Raw genomic sequence first — 13,448 nt, 5'->3', positions numbered from 1 at the left:
AATAACAGCTGGGTATTATTCTGACTTGTCCAGGTTTTTCCTCAGACCCACAATAACAGCTGGGTATTATTCTGACTTGTCCTGGTTTTTCCTCAGACCCACAATAACAGCTGGGTCTTAGAAGCTGCTAGGTTTCTCCCTTCCACTAATGGAATTGAGGAAGTGGAAATATGTTCCGCAGGGAGATAAGTGGTTTGATGATGCTGTCTGTTTTCATTGGCTTGATAAAAGAGCGAATATGAATATTATTCTGGGAAATGTGGAAGATTGGCATGTCTTCGTTTGAGACACCTGCGCGCACACTTGATATGATTGACTTGGTGCCTTTTGATAGTGGATTCCTGAGAGGTGGAACTTCAATGAAAAAATTACAGCTTAGCAGGTCGCATTAAACAGAATTGGTTAGCAAAACTGTGTGTGTGGCTGACAAGACCAAACTGCATCACTGATCTATTTATTAGAAGGGCTCTTACAGGGTACTGTACATCAGTGGTAGGAGCTTAGAGAGACACTTAAACTGATAACTCTCTCTCTGTCTGTCACTCTCACCCTCTCTCATTCTCTCTCCCTCTTGCCCCTGCTCTCTCTCTCGCTCTCCCTCATAGTGGTGGAACGTGGAGAAAGGAGAGGCCCTCCAGACCTTCTACCCGACAGGAGCCAATCTGAAAAGGATCCACGTGTCACCTGACTTCTCCACGTTCGTCACCATCGACAATATCGGAATCCTCTACATCCTGAAGAAGGTGGAATGAGGAGGCATAGCTCATTAGTCTAAAGTGGTTTCCTTATAGCTCATTAGTCTAAAGGGGGCGTAGCACAATAATGGAAATAGCTCTCGTCTCCTCTCCTTGCATTGATCTGAAAGAGCCAGACAGGTGAGAGCCAATGTCCGTTAGTCATCTGCCATGTTGCTTTAGCCTGCGTTCTCAGAGCAGATCAGGTGAAGAACAGGAGATCTGCTGAAGGACAATCATTTCTCCTGCTCTGCCTTCTGCATGTTATAACAGTCAAACACAACAAAATACATCATTTCTCCTGCTCTGCCTTCTGCATGTCACAACAGTCAAACAATCACAACAAAATACATCATTTCTCCTGCTCTGCCTTCTGCATGCCATAACAGTCAAACACAACAAAATACATCATTTCTCCTGCTCTGCCTTCTGCATGCCACAACAGTCAATCACAACAAAATACATCATTTCTCCTGCTCTGCCTTCTACATGTTACAACAGTCAAACACAACAAAATACATCATTTCTCCTGCTCTGCCTTCTGCATGTCACAACAGTCACACACAACAAAATACATCATTTCTCCTGCTCTGCCTTCTGCATGTCACAACAGTCACACACAACAAAATACATCATTTCTCCTGCTCTGCCTTCTGCATGTCACAACAGTCAAACACAACAAAATACATCATTTCTCCTGCTCTGCCTTCTGCATGTCACAACAGTCACACAATCACAACAAAATACATAATTTCTCCTGCTCTGCCTTCTGCATGTCACAACAGTCAATCACAACAAAATACATCATTTCTCCTGCTCTGCCTTCTGCATGTCACAACAGTCAAACACAACAAAATACATCATTTCTCCTGCTCTGCCTTCTGCATGTCACAACAGTCAATCACAACACAATACATCATTTCTCCTGCTCTGCCTTCTGCATGCCACAACAGTCACACAATCACAACAAAATACATCATTTCTCCTGCTCTGCCTTCTGCATGTCACAACAGTCAAACACAACAAAATACATAATTTCTCCTGCTCTGCCTTCTGCATGTCACAACAGTCAAACACAACAAAATACATAATTTCTCCTGCTCTGCCTTCTGCATGCCATAACAGTCACACAAACACAACAAAATACATCATTTCTCCTGCTCTGCCTTCTGCATGCCATAACAGTCACACAATCACAACAAAATACATCATTTCTCCTGCTCTGCCTTCTGCATGTCACAACAGTCACACAATCACAACAAAATACATCATTTCTCCTGCTCTGCCTTCTGCATGCCACAACAGTCACACAATCACAACAAAATACATAATTTCTCCTGCTCTGCCTTCTGCATGCCACAACAGTCAATCACAACAAAATACATCATTTCTCCTGCTCTGCCTTCTGCATGTCACAACAGTCACACAATCACAACAAAATACATCATTTCTCCTGCTCTGCCTTCTGCATGCCACAACAGTCAATCACAACAAAATACATCATTTCTCCTGCTCTGCCTTCTGCATGTCACAACAGTCACACAATCACAACAAAATACATCATTTCTCCTGCTCTGCCTTCTGCATGCCACAACAGTCAATCACAACAAAATACATCATTTCTCCTGCTCTGCCTTCTGCATGTCACAACAGTCAATCACAACAAAATACATCATTTCTCCTGCTCTGCCTTCTGCATGCCATAACAGTCAATCACAACACAATACATCATTTCTCCTGCTCTGCCTTCTGCATGCCACAACAGTCAAACACAACACAATACATCATTTCTCCTGCTCTGCATTCTGCATGCCACAACAGTCACACAATCACAACAAAATACATCATTTCTCCTGCTCTGCCTTCTGCATGTCACAACAGTCAAACAACCACAACAAAATACATCATTTCTCCTGCTCTGCCTTCTGCATGCCACAACAGTCACACAATCACAACAAAATACATCATTTCTCCTGCTCTGCCTTCTGCATGTCACAACAGTCACACAATCACAACAAAATACATCATTTCTCCTGCTCTGCCTTCTGCATGTCACAACAGTCACACAATCACAACAAAATACATCATTTCTCCTGCTCTGCCTTCTGCATGCCACAACAGTCACACACAACAAAATACATCATTTCTCCTGCTCTGCCTTCTGCATGTCACAACAGTCAATCACAACAAAATACATCATTTCTCCTGCTCTGCCTTCTGCATGCCACAACAGTCAATCACAACAAAATACATCATTTCTCCTGCTCTGCCTTCTGCATGTCACAACAGTCACACAACCACAACAAAATACATCATTTCTCCTGCTCTGCCTTCTGCATGTCACAACAGTCAATCACAACAAAATACATCATTTCTCCTGCTCTGCCTTCTGCATGCCACAACAGTCAATCACAACAAAATACATCATTTCTCCTGCTCTGCCTTCTGCATGTCACAACAGTCAATCACAACAAAATACATCATTTCTCCTGCTCTGCCTTCTGCATGTCACAACAGTCAAACAATCACAACAAAATACATCATTTCTCCTGCTCTGCCTTCTGCATGTCACAACAGTCACACAATCACAACAAAATACATCATTTCTCCTGCTCTGCCTTCTGCATGCCACAACAGTCAAACACAACAAAATACATCATTTCTCCTGCTCTGCCTTCTGCATGCCACAACAGTCAAACACAACAAAATACATCATTTCTCCTGCTCTGCCTTCTGCATGTCACAACAGTCACACAATCACAACAAAATACATCATTTCTCCTGCTCTGCCTTCTGCATGCCACAACAGTCAAACAACCACAACAAAATACATCATTTCTCCTGCTCTGCCTTCTGCATGCCACAACAGTCAAACAACCACAACAAAATACATCATTTCTCCTGCTCTGCCTTCTGCATGCCACAACAGTCAAACAACCACAACAAAATACATCATTTCTCCTGCTCTGCCTTCTGCATGTCACAACAGTCAAACAACCACAACAAAATACATAATTTCTCCTGCTCTGCCTTCTGCATGCCATAACAGTCAATCACAACAAAATACATCATTTCTCCTGCTCTGCCTTCTGCATGTCACAACAGTCACACAACCACAACAAAATACATCATTTCTCCTGCTCTGCCTTCTGCATGTCACAACAGTCACACAACCACAACAAAATACATCATTTCTCCTGCTCTGCCTTCTGCATGTCACAACAGTCAATCACAACAAAATACATCATTTCTCCTGCTCTGCCTTCTGCATGCCACAACAGTCAATCACAACAAAATACATCATTTCTCCTGCTCTGCCTTCTGCATGCCATAACAGTCAATCACAACAAAATACATCATTTCTCCTGCTCTGCCTTCTGCATGCCACAACAGTCAACCACAACAAAATACATAATTTCTCCTGCTCTGCCTTCTGCATGTCACAACAGTCAAACAATCACAACAAAATACATAATTTCTCCTGCTCTGCCTTCTGCATGCCATAACAGTCACACAATCACAACAAAATACATCATTTCTCCTGCTCTGCCTTCTGCATGTCACAACAGTCACACAATCACAACAAAATACATCATTTCTCCTGCTCTGCCTTCTGCATGCCACAACAGTCACACAATCACAACAAAATACATCATTTCTCCTGCTCTGCCTTCTGCATGCCACAACAGTCACACAATCACAACAAAATACATCATTTCTCCTGCTCTGCCTTCTGCATGTCACAACAGTCAATCACAACAAAATACATCATTTCTCCTGCTCTGCCTTCTGCATGCCACAACAGTCAATCACAACAAAATACATCATTTCTCCTGCTCTGCCTTCTGCATGCCATAACAGTCAATCACAACAAAATACATCATTTCTCCTGCTCTGCCTTCTGCATGCCACAACAGTCAACCACAACAAAATACATCATTTCTCCTGCTCTGCCTTCTGCATGTCACAACAGTCAAACAATCACAACAAAATACATAATTTCTCCTGCTCTGCCTTCTGCATGCCATAACAGTCACACAATCACAACAAAATACATCATTTCTCCTGCTCTGCCTTCTGCATGTCACAACAGTCACACAATCACAACAAAATACATCATTTCTCCTGCTCTGCCTTCTGCATGCCACAACAGTCACACAATCACAACAAAATACATCATTTCTCCTGCTCTGCCTTCTGCATGCCACAACAGTCAATCACAACAAAATTCATCATTTCTCCTGCTCTGCCTTCTGCATGTCACAACAGTCACACAATCACAACAAAATACATCATTTCTCCTGCTCTGCCTTCTGCATGCCACAACAGTCAATCACAACAAAATACATAATTTCTCCTGCTCTGCCTTCTGCATGTCACAACAGTCACACAATCACAACAAAATACATCATTTCTCCTGCTCTGCCTTCTGCATGCCACAACAGTCAATCACAACAAAATACATCATTTCTCCTGCTCTGCCTTCTGCATGTCACAACAGTCAATCACAACAAAATACATCATTTCTCCTGCTCTGCCTTCTGCATGCCATAACAGTCAATCACAACACAATACATCATTTCTCCTGCTCTGCCTTCTGCATGCCACAACAGTCAAACACAACACAATACATCATTTCTCCTGCTCTGCATTCTGCATGCCACAACAGTCACACAATCACAACAAAATACATCATTTCTCCTGCTCTGCCTTCTGCATGTCACAACAGTCAAACAACCACAACAAAATACATCATTTCTCCTGCTCTGCCTTCTGCATGCCACAACAGTCACACAATCACAACAAAATACATCATTTCTCCTGCTCTGCCTTCTGCATGCCACAACAGTCACACAATCACAACAAAATACATAATTTCTCCTGCTCTGCCTTCTGCATGTCACAACAGTCACACAATCACAACAAAATACATCATTTCTCCTGCTCTGCCTTCTGCATGTCACAACAGTCACACAATCACAACAAAATACATCATTTCTCCTGCTCTGCCTTCTGCATGCCACAACAGTCACACACAACAAAATACATCATTTCTCCTGCTCTGCCTTCTGCATGTCACAACAGTCAATCACAACAAAATACATCATTTCTCCTGCTCTGCCTTCTGCATGCCACAACAGTCAATCACAACAAAATACATCATTTCTCCTGCTCTGCCTTCTGCATGTCACAACAGTCACACAACCACAACAAAATACATCATTTCTCCTGCTCTGCCTTCTGCATGTCACAACAGTCAATCACAACAAAATACATCATTTCTCCTGCTCTGCCTTCTGCATGCCACAACAGTCAATCACAACAAAATACATCATTTCTCCTGCTCTGCCTTCTGCATGTCACAACAGTCAATCACAACAAAATACATCATTTCTCCTGCTCTGCCTTCTGCATGTCACAACAGTCAAACAATCACAACAAAATACATCATTTCTCCTGCTCTGCCTTCTGCATGTCACAACAGTCACACAATCACAACAAAATACATCATTTCTCCTGCTCTGCCTTCTGCATGCCACAACAGTCAAACACAACAAAATACATCATTTCTCCTGCTCTGCCTTCTGCATGCCACAACAGTCAAACACAACAAAATACATCATTTCTCCTGCTCTGCCTTCTGCATGTCACAACAGTCACACAATCACAACAAAATACATCATTTCTCCTGCTCTGCCTTCTGCATGCCACAACAGTCAAACACAACAAAATACATCATTTCTCCTGCTCTGCCTTCTGCATGTCACAACAGTCACACAATCACAACAAAATACATCATTTCTCCTGCTCTGCCTTCTGCATGCCACAACAGTCAAACAACCACAACAAAATACATCATTTCTCCTGCTCTGCCTTCTGCATGCCACAACAGTCAAACAACCACAACAAAATACATCATTTCTCCTGCTCTGCCTTCTGCATGCCACAACAGTCAAACAACCACAACAAAATACATCATTTCTCCTGCTCTGCCTTCTGCATGTCACAACAGTCAAACAACCACAACAAAATACATAATTTCTCCTGCTCTGCCTTCTGCATGCCATAACAGTCAATCACAACAAAATACATCATTTCTCCTGCTCTGCCTTCTGCATGTCACAACAGTCACACAACCACAACAAAATACATCATTTCTCCTGCTCTGCCTTCTGCATGTCACAACAGTCACACAACCACAACAAAATACATCATTTCTCCTGCTCTGCCTTCTGCATGTCACAACAGTCAATCACAACAAAATACATCATTTCTCCTGCTCTGCCTTCTGCATGCCACAACAGTCAATCACAACAAAATACATCATTTCTCCTGCTCTGCCTTCTGCATGCCATAACAGTCAATCACAACAAAATACATCATTTCTCCTGCTCTGCCTTCTGCATGCCACAACAGTCAACCACAACAAAATACATCATTTCTCCTGCTCTGCCTTCTGCATGTCACAACAGTCAAACAATCACAACAAAATACATAATTTCTCCTGCTCTGCCTTCTGCATGCCATAACAGTCACACAATCACAACAAAATACATCATTTCTCCTGCTCTGCCTTCTGCATGTCACAACAGTCACACAATCACAACAAAATACATCATTTCTCCTGCTCTGCCTTCTGCATGCCACAACAGTCACACAATCACAACAAAATACATCATTTCTCCTGCTCTGCCTTCTGCATGCCACAACAGTCAATCACAACAAAATACATCATTTCTCCTGCTCTGCCTTCTGCATGTCACAACAGTCACACAATCACAACAAAATACATCATTTCTCCTGCTCTGCCTTCTGCATGCCACAACAGTCAATCACAACAAAATACATCATTTCTCCTGCTCTGCCTTCTGCATGTCACAACAGTCACACAATCACAACAAAATACATAATTTCTCCTGCTCTGCCTTCTGCATGCCACAACAGTCAATCACAACAAAATACATCATTTCTCCTGCTCTGCCTTCTGCATGTCACAACAGTCAATCACAACAAAATACATCATTTCTCCTGCTCTGCCTTCTGCATGCCATAACAGTCAATCACAACACAATACATCATTTCTCCTGCTCTGCCTTCTGCATGCCACAACAGTCAAACACAACACAATACATCATTTCTCCTGCTCTGCATTCTGCATGCCACAACAGTCACACAATCACAACAAAATACATCATTTCTCCTGCTCTGCCTTCTGCATGTCACAACAGTCAAACAACCACAACAAAATACATCATTTCTCCTGCTCTGCCTTCTGCATGCCACAACAGTCACACAATCACAACAAAATACATCATTTCTCCTGCTCTGCCTTCTGCATGTCACAACAGTCACACAATCACAACAAAATACATCATTTCTCCTGCTCTGCCTTCTGCATGTCACAACAGTCACACAATCACAACAAAATACATCATTTCTCCTGCTCTGCCTTCTGCATGCCACAACAGTCAAACAATCACAACAAAATACATCATTTCTCCTGCTCTGCCTTCTGCATGCCACAACAGTCACACACAACAAAATACATCATTTCTCCTGCTCTGCCTTCTGCATGTCACAACAGTCAATCACAACAAAATACATCATTTCTCCTGCTCTGCCTTCTGCATGCCACAACAGTCAATCACAACAAAATACATCATTTCTCCTGCTCTGCCTTCTGCATGTCACAACAGTCACACAACCACAACAAAATACATCATTTCTCCTGCTCTGCCTTCTGCATGTCACAACAGTCAATCACAACAAAATACATCATTTCTCCTGCTCTGCCTTCTGCATGTCACAACAGTCAAACAATCACAACAAAATACATCATTTCTCCTGCTCTGCCTTCTGCATGCCACAACAGTCAAACAACCACAACAAAATACATCACTTCTCCTGCTCTGCCTTCTGCATGTCACAACAGTCAATCACAACAAAATACATCATTTCTCCTGCTCTGCCTTCTGCATGTCACAACAGTCAATCACAACAAAATACATCATTTCTCCTGCTCTGCCTTCTGCATGCCACAACAGTCAATCACAACAAAATACATCATTTCTCCTGCTCTGCCTTCTGCATGCCATAACAGTCACACACAACAAAATACATCATTTCTCCTGCTCTGCCTTCTGCATGCCATAACAGTCACACAATCACAACAAAATACATCATTTCTCCTGCTCTGCCTTCTGCATGTCACAACAGTCACACAATCACAACAAAATACATCATTTCTCCTGCTCTGCCTTCTGCATGCCACAACAGTCAAACAACCACAACAAAATACATCATTTCTCCTGCTCTGCCTTCTGCATGCCACAACAGTCAAACAACCACAACAAAATACATCATTTCTCCTGCTCTGCCTTCTGCATGTCACAACAGTCAAACAACCACAACAAAATACATAATTTCTCCTGCTCTGCCTTCTGCATGCCATAACAGTCAATCACAACAAAATACATCATTTCTCCTGCTCTGCCTTCTGCATGTCACAACAGTCACACAACCACAACAAAATACATCATTTCTCCTGCTCTGCCTTCTGCATGTCACAACAGTCACACAACCACAACAAAATACATCATTTCTCCTGCTCTGCCTTCTGCATGTCACAACAGTCAATCACAACAAAATACATCATTTCTCCTGCTCTGCCTTCTGCATGCCACAACAGTCAATCACAACAAAATACATCATTTCTCCTGCTCTGCCTTCTGCATGCCATAACAGTCAATCACAACAAAATACATCATTTCTCCTGCTCTGCCTTCTGCATGCCATAACAGTCACACACAACAAAATACATCATTTCTCCTGCTCTGCCTTCTGCATGTCACAACAGTCAAACAATCACAACAAAATACATCATTTCTCCTGCTCTGCCTTCTGCATGTCACAACAGTCAATCACAACAAAATACATCATTTCTCCTGCTCTGCCTTCTGCATGTCACAACAGTCAAACACAACAAAATACATCATTTCTCCTGCTCTGCCTTCTGCATGTTACAACAGTCACACAATCACAACAAAATACATCATTTCTCCTGCTCTGCCTTCTGCATGCCACAACAGTCAAACAACCACAACAAAATACATCATTTCTCCTGCTCTGCCTTCTGCATGCCACAACAGTCAAACACAACAAAATACATCATTTCTCCTGCTCTGCCTTCTGCATGCCACAACAGTCAAACACAACAAAATACATAATTTCTCCTGCTCTGCCTTCTGCATGCCATAACAGTCAAACAATCACAACAAAATACATCATTTCTCCTGCTCTGCCTTCTGTATGCCACAACAGTCACACAACCACAACAAAATACATTTCTCCTGCTCTGCCTTCTGCATGCCACAACAGTCACACAATCACAACAAAATACATCATTTCTCCTGCTCTGCCTTCTGCATGCCATAACAGTCAAACAATCACAACAAAATTGATATCCTGACACAATGAAATATTCTGCTTTTCTTATTGTATCAGGGGACCATAGACAAAAAGCATTTGATTCTTACTGCACTGGGGTAAATTGCATGCAATGGACAGATTTTTCTATGCTCTTTTTAACTAGGAAAATCTATGCTATAATGAAATGCACCAGCATTATCTGTTGTGATTCTACAGTGATGTTGTCAAACAGTGAATTGGTTTTGTATTTCTAAGTGCCCAATGAGTCTTTTGCTTTGTTGATGTCGTGGCACTCTGCAAATGGTCATGATTGTGTTCCGTCGTCTTAAACAAAGTACATGTATTTTTCCCTGTGAAGTTTGGGCGGCAGGGAGCCTAGCGATTAAGAGCGTTGGGCCAGTAACCTAAAGGTTGCTGGTTCGAATCTCTGAGCCGACTGGGTGAAACATCTCTCTTATGCCCTTCAGCAACGCACTTAACCCTAATTTGCTCTTGTAAGTCGCTCTGGATAAGAGCGTCTGTTGACTAAAATGTAAAAATGTAGCGGTCTAAACCTGTGTATTTGGACTAACTAATGCCTTAAAGGTGGAGTCCGCAGTATGGGGAAGCCTACCCACTACTGTTGTTGTTGTCCGGGCTGAGGAGCGTCACACAGCATGGTAAAACTAATAGCAGGACATATTGTGCTCTCCTATCGCACATGCACTGATGTCTGAGGGGGAGAACTGTTGGTCGTTTCCAGTAACTTCTTTGTTGTTGTAATATCACAAATGGACGTGGCTGTTTCACCATTAAGGATTCCAGCTTCAATGTTTTTAAGGGGACATATACTAAGGAAAATGTGGGAAAGCAAAGGAAAGGTCCAAATGATATGGATCTTTGCATCAACCAGCTCAGTCTCACGTCAGATTTAGACGTTCATCCATGTCTCTCAAACGTCCATTCTGAAAGTGTTTAAGGTTAAGTCCAGGCATTAACTCCATATTCTTAAGTTTAGCTATTGACTGAATTGTTAAGTTAAGGGATAAGGTTTGGGTTAGGCTTAACTTTCTATTGCTGTATTCGAACTTGCAACCTTTGGAATCAGAGGGAGATGCTTCTCCCCCATCCGCCATCCCTGTCCACAACGCCCATCCCTGTCCACAACGCCCATCCCTGTCCACAACGCCCATCCCTGTCCACAACGCCCATCCCTGTCCACAACAGCGCTCATTGTTGCCCCCCTAGTGGCCGGTTTCCACGTCATCTCCCAACATCTTCAGACTTGGATGGACGTCGAATCCTGACTTGAATAACAGGTGACCTGGCTGGTTTGCCATGTTATCAACAAATCACGTTACTGCCATAAATGCATAAAAAATGTGTATTGGTTCAGCCCATTTTCTAGAGCAAATGAGTAATTCAAACCTTTACCAAAGGCATTTGTCAGAATAGCATCTGTCGACTATGTTTACTATCAAGTTCAAAACTGTTTAGGACGTTTTCTACAATAATTATATCGATAGAGACTGTTTTTTTTGTACAAGTCCTTTTTTATTGTATATATCTTGCTTTCATACATTTAGTTTTCTTATTACTACTGATCTACACTCTAGTGAGCTTTGTAAAAAGGCACTATAATTTTTCTCTTGTGGTCTGTATCAAGAACATGGCCTTGTTCCGATACTTTGACAATGCATCCTTACTTCCTTGCTTCCTTCCTTGCTTGACTTCATCTCTGATCTGACTCTATTGAATAGCTGACCGATTGCTTCCACTTCATGGCTGACAATCCAGAGTCATTTAAAATCTGTGATTATTGAAGGGAAGGATGTGTTTTCGAAGTATTCAATCTGGGCCTTGTTTTTGATGTCAGAACATGTGCTCTTACCTATTGGTGCTTTAAACTCAGTGTGCAAGTAAATCATCAGAGGAGGTCTCTCCCTGTCAATCAAATCTGTGAAGTCTCGAGGTGATCTCAGGACATGAATACTGTTATGGTAAAGTGCTTGTGTGTGGTGTGTAATTTATAATACCTTAGAGAATAAAACATTCTATGACAGCAGGTGGCTTACTTCTCTTAATTTGTCATTAAATCATTTGATGTTCACTGTCCAGAGCATTTGATCTACACTGAAGAAAAAAACCGCATGTTTCATGAGCTGAAATAAAACACTTCTGAAATTTTCCATACGCACGAACAAATTTGCTTAGATCCTTTTTAGTGAGCATTTCTCCTTTGCCGAGATGATCCATCCACCTGACAGCTGTGGCATATCAAGAAGCTGATTAAACAGCATAATCATTACGTATAAGGCAATTCTAAAATGGGCAGTTTTGTCACACAACACAATGCCACAGTCTCTTGTTTTGAGGGAGTGTGTAATTGGCGTACTGACTACAGGAATGTCCACCATAGCTGTTGCCAGAGAATTGGATGTTCATTTCTCTACCATAAGCCGCCTCCAACGTTGTTTTAGTGAATTTGAAAGTATGTCCATCCGGCCTCACAACCGCAGACCACGTGGGATGAAACTGTGGGATTGCACAATTGAATAATTTCTGCACAAACTGTCAGAAACCGTCTCGAAAGCTCATCTGTGTGCTCATCGTCTTCACCAGGGTCTTGACCTGACTGAAGTTCGGTGTCGTAACTGACTTCAGTGGGCAAAGGCTCACCTTCGATGGTCACTGGCTCCCTGGAGAAGTGAGCTCTTCACGGATGAATCCCAGTTTCCACTGTACCGGGCAGATGGCAGCGTGTATGGCGTTGTGTGGCCGAGCGGTATGCTGATGTCAACGTTGTGAACAGAGTGCTCCATGGTAGTGGTGGGGTTAAAGTATGGGCAGGCATAAGCTACGGATAATGAACACAATTGTGTTTTATCGATGGCAATTTGATTGCACAAAGAGACCGTAACGAGATCCTGAGGCCCATTGTCGTGCCATTCATCACCCGCCATCACCTCATGTTTCAGCATGATGATGCACGGCCCCACATCACAAGGATCTGTACACAATAACTGGAAGCTGAAAATGTCCCAGTTCTCCCATACTCACCTGACTTGTCACCCATTATGCATTTTTAGGATGCTCTGGATCAACATGTACGACAGCGTGTTTCAGTTCCCGCCAGTATCCAGCAACTTTGCACATCCATTGAAGAGGAGTGGGACAACATTCCACTGGCCACAATTAACACCCTGATCAACTCTATGTGGAGGAGATGTGTCACGCTGCATGAGGCAAATGGTGGTCACACCAGATACTGACTGGTTTTCTGATCCATGCCACTACCATTTTTTA

At 42.5% G+C, this 13,448-nt stretch overlaps 1 protein-coding gene across 1 annotated transcript in view; it reads left to right on the top strand.

Annotated features, from left to right (window-relative positions):
* Positions 1-12,207, top strand: part of LOC115107136 (apoptotic protease-activating factor 1) — a 102,669-nt gene extending 90,462 nt beyond the window's left edge. Inside the window, exon 28 of the mRNA XM_065008372.1 lies at positions 606-12,207. Coding sequence (XP_064864444.1) covers positions 606-752 — 147 coding nt within the window. The 3' untranslated portion in view covers positions 753-12,207. The remainder of the gene's footprint in view (positions 1-605) is intronic.
* The last annotated feature ends 1,241 nt before the right edge of the window (positions 12,208-13,448 follow it).

This window comes from Oncorhynchus nerka, linkage group LG23 (genome assembly GCF_034236695.1).
Source record: "Oncorhynchus nerka isolate Pitt River linkage group LG23, Oner_Uvic_2.0, whole genome shotgun sequence".
In the NCBI taxonomy this organism is placed as follows: domain Eukaryota; kingdom Metazoa; phylum Chordata; class Actinopteri; order Salmoniformes; family Salmonidae; genus Oncorhynchus; species Oncorhynchus nerka.
Note: the sequence above shows the minus strand (reverse complement) of the source record. Positions and strands in the feature narration are given on the sequence as shown.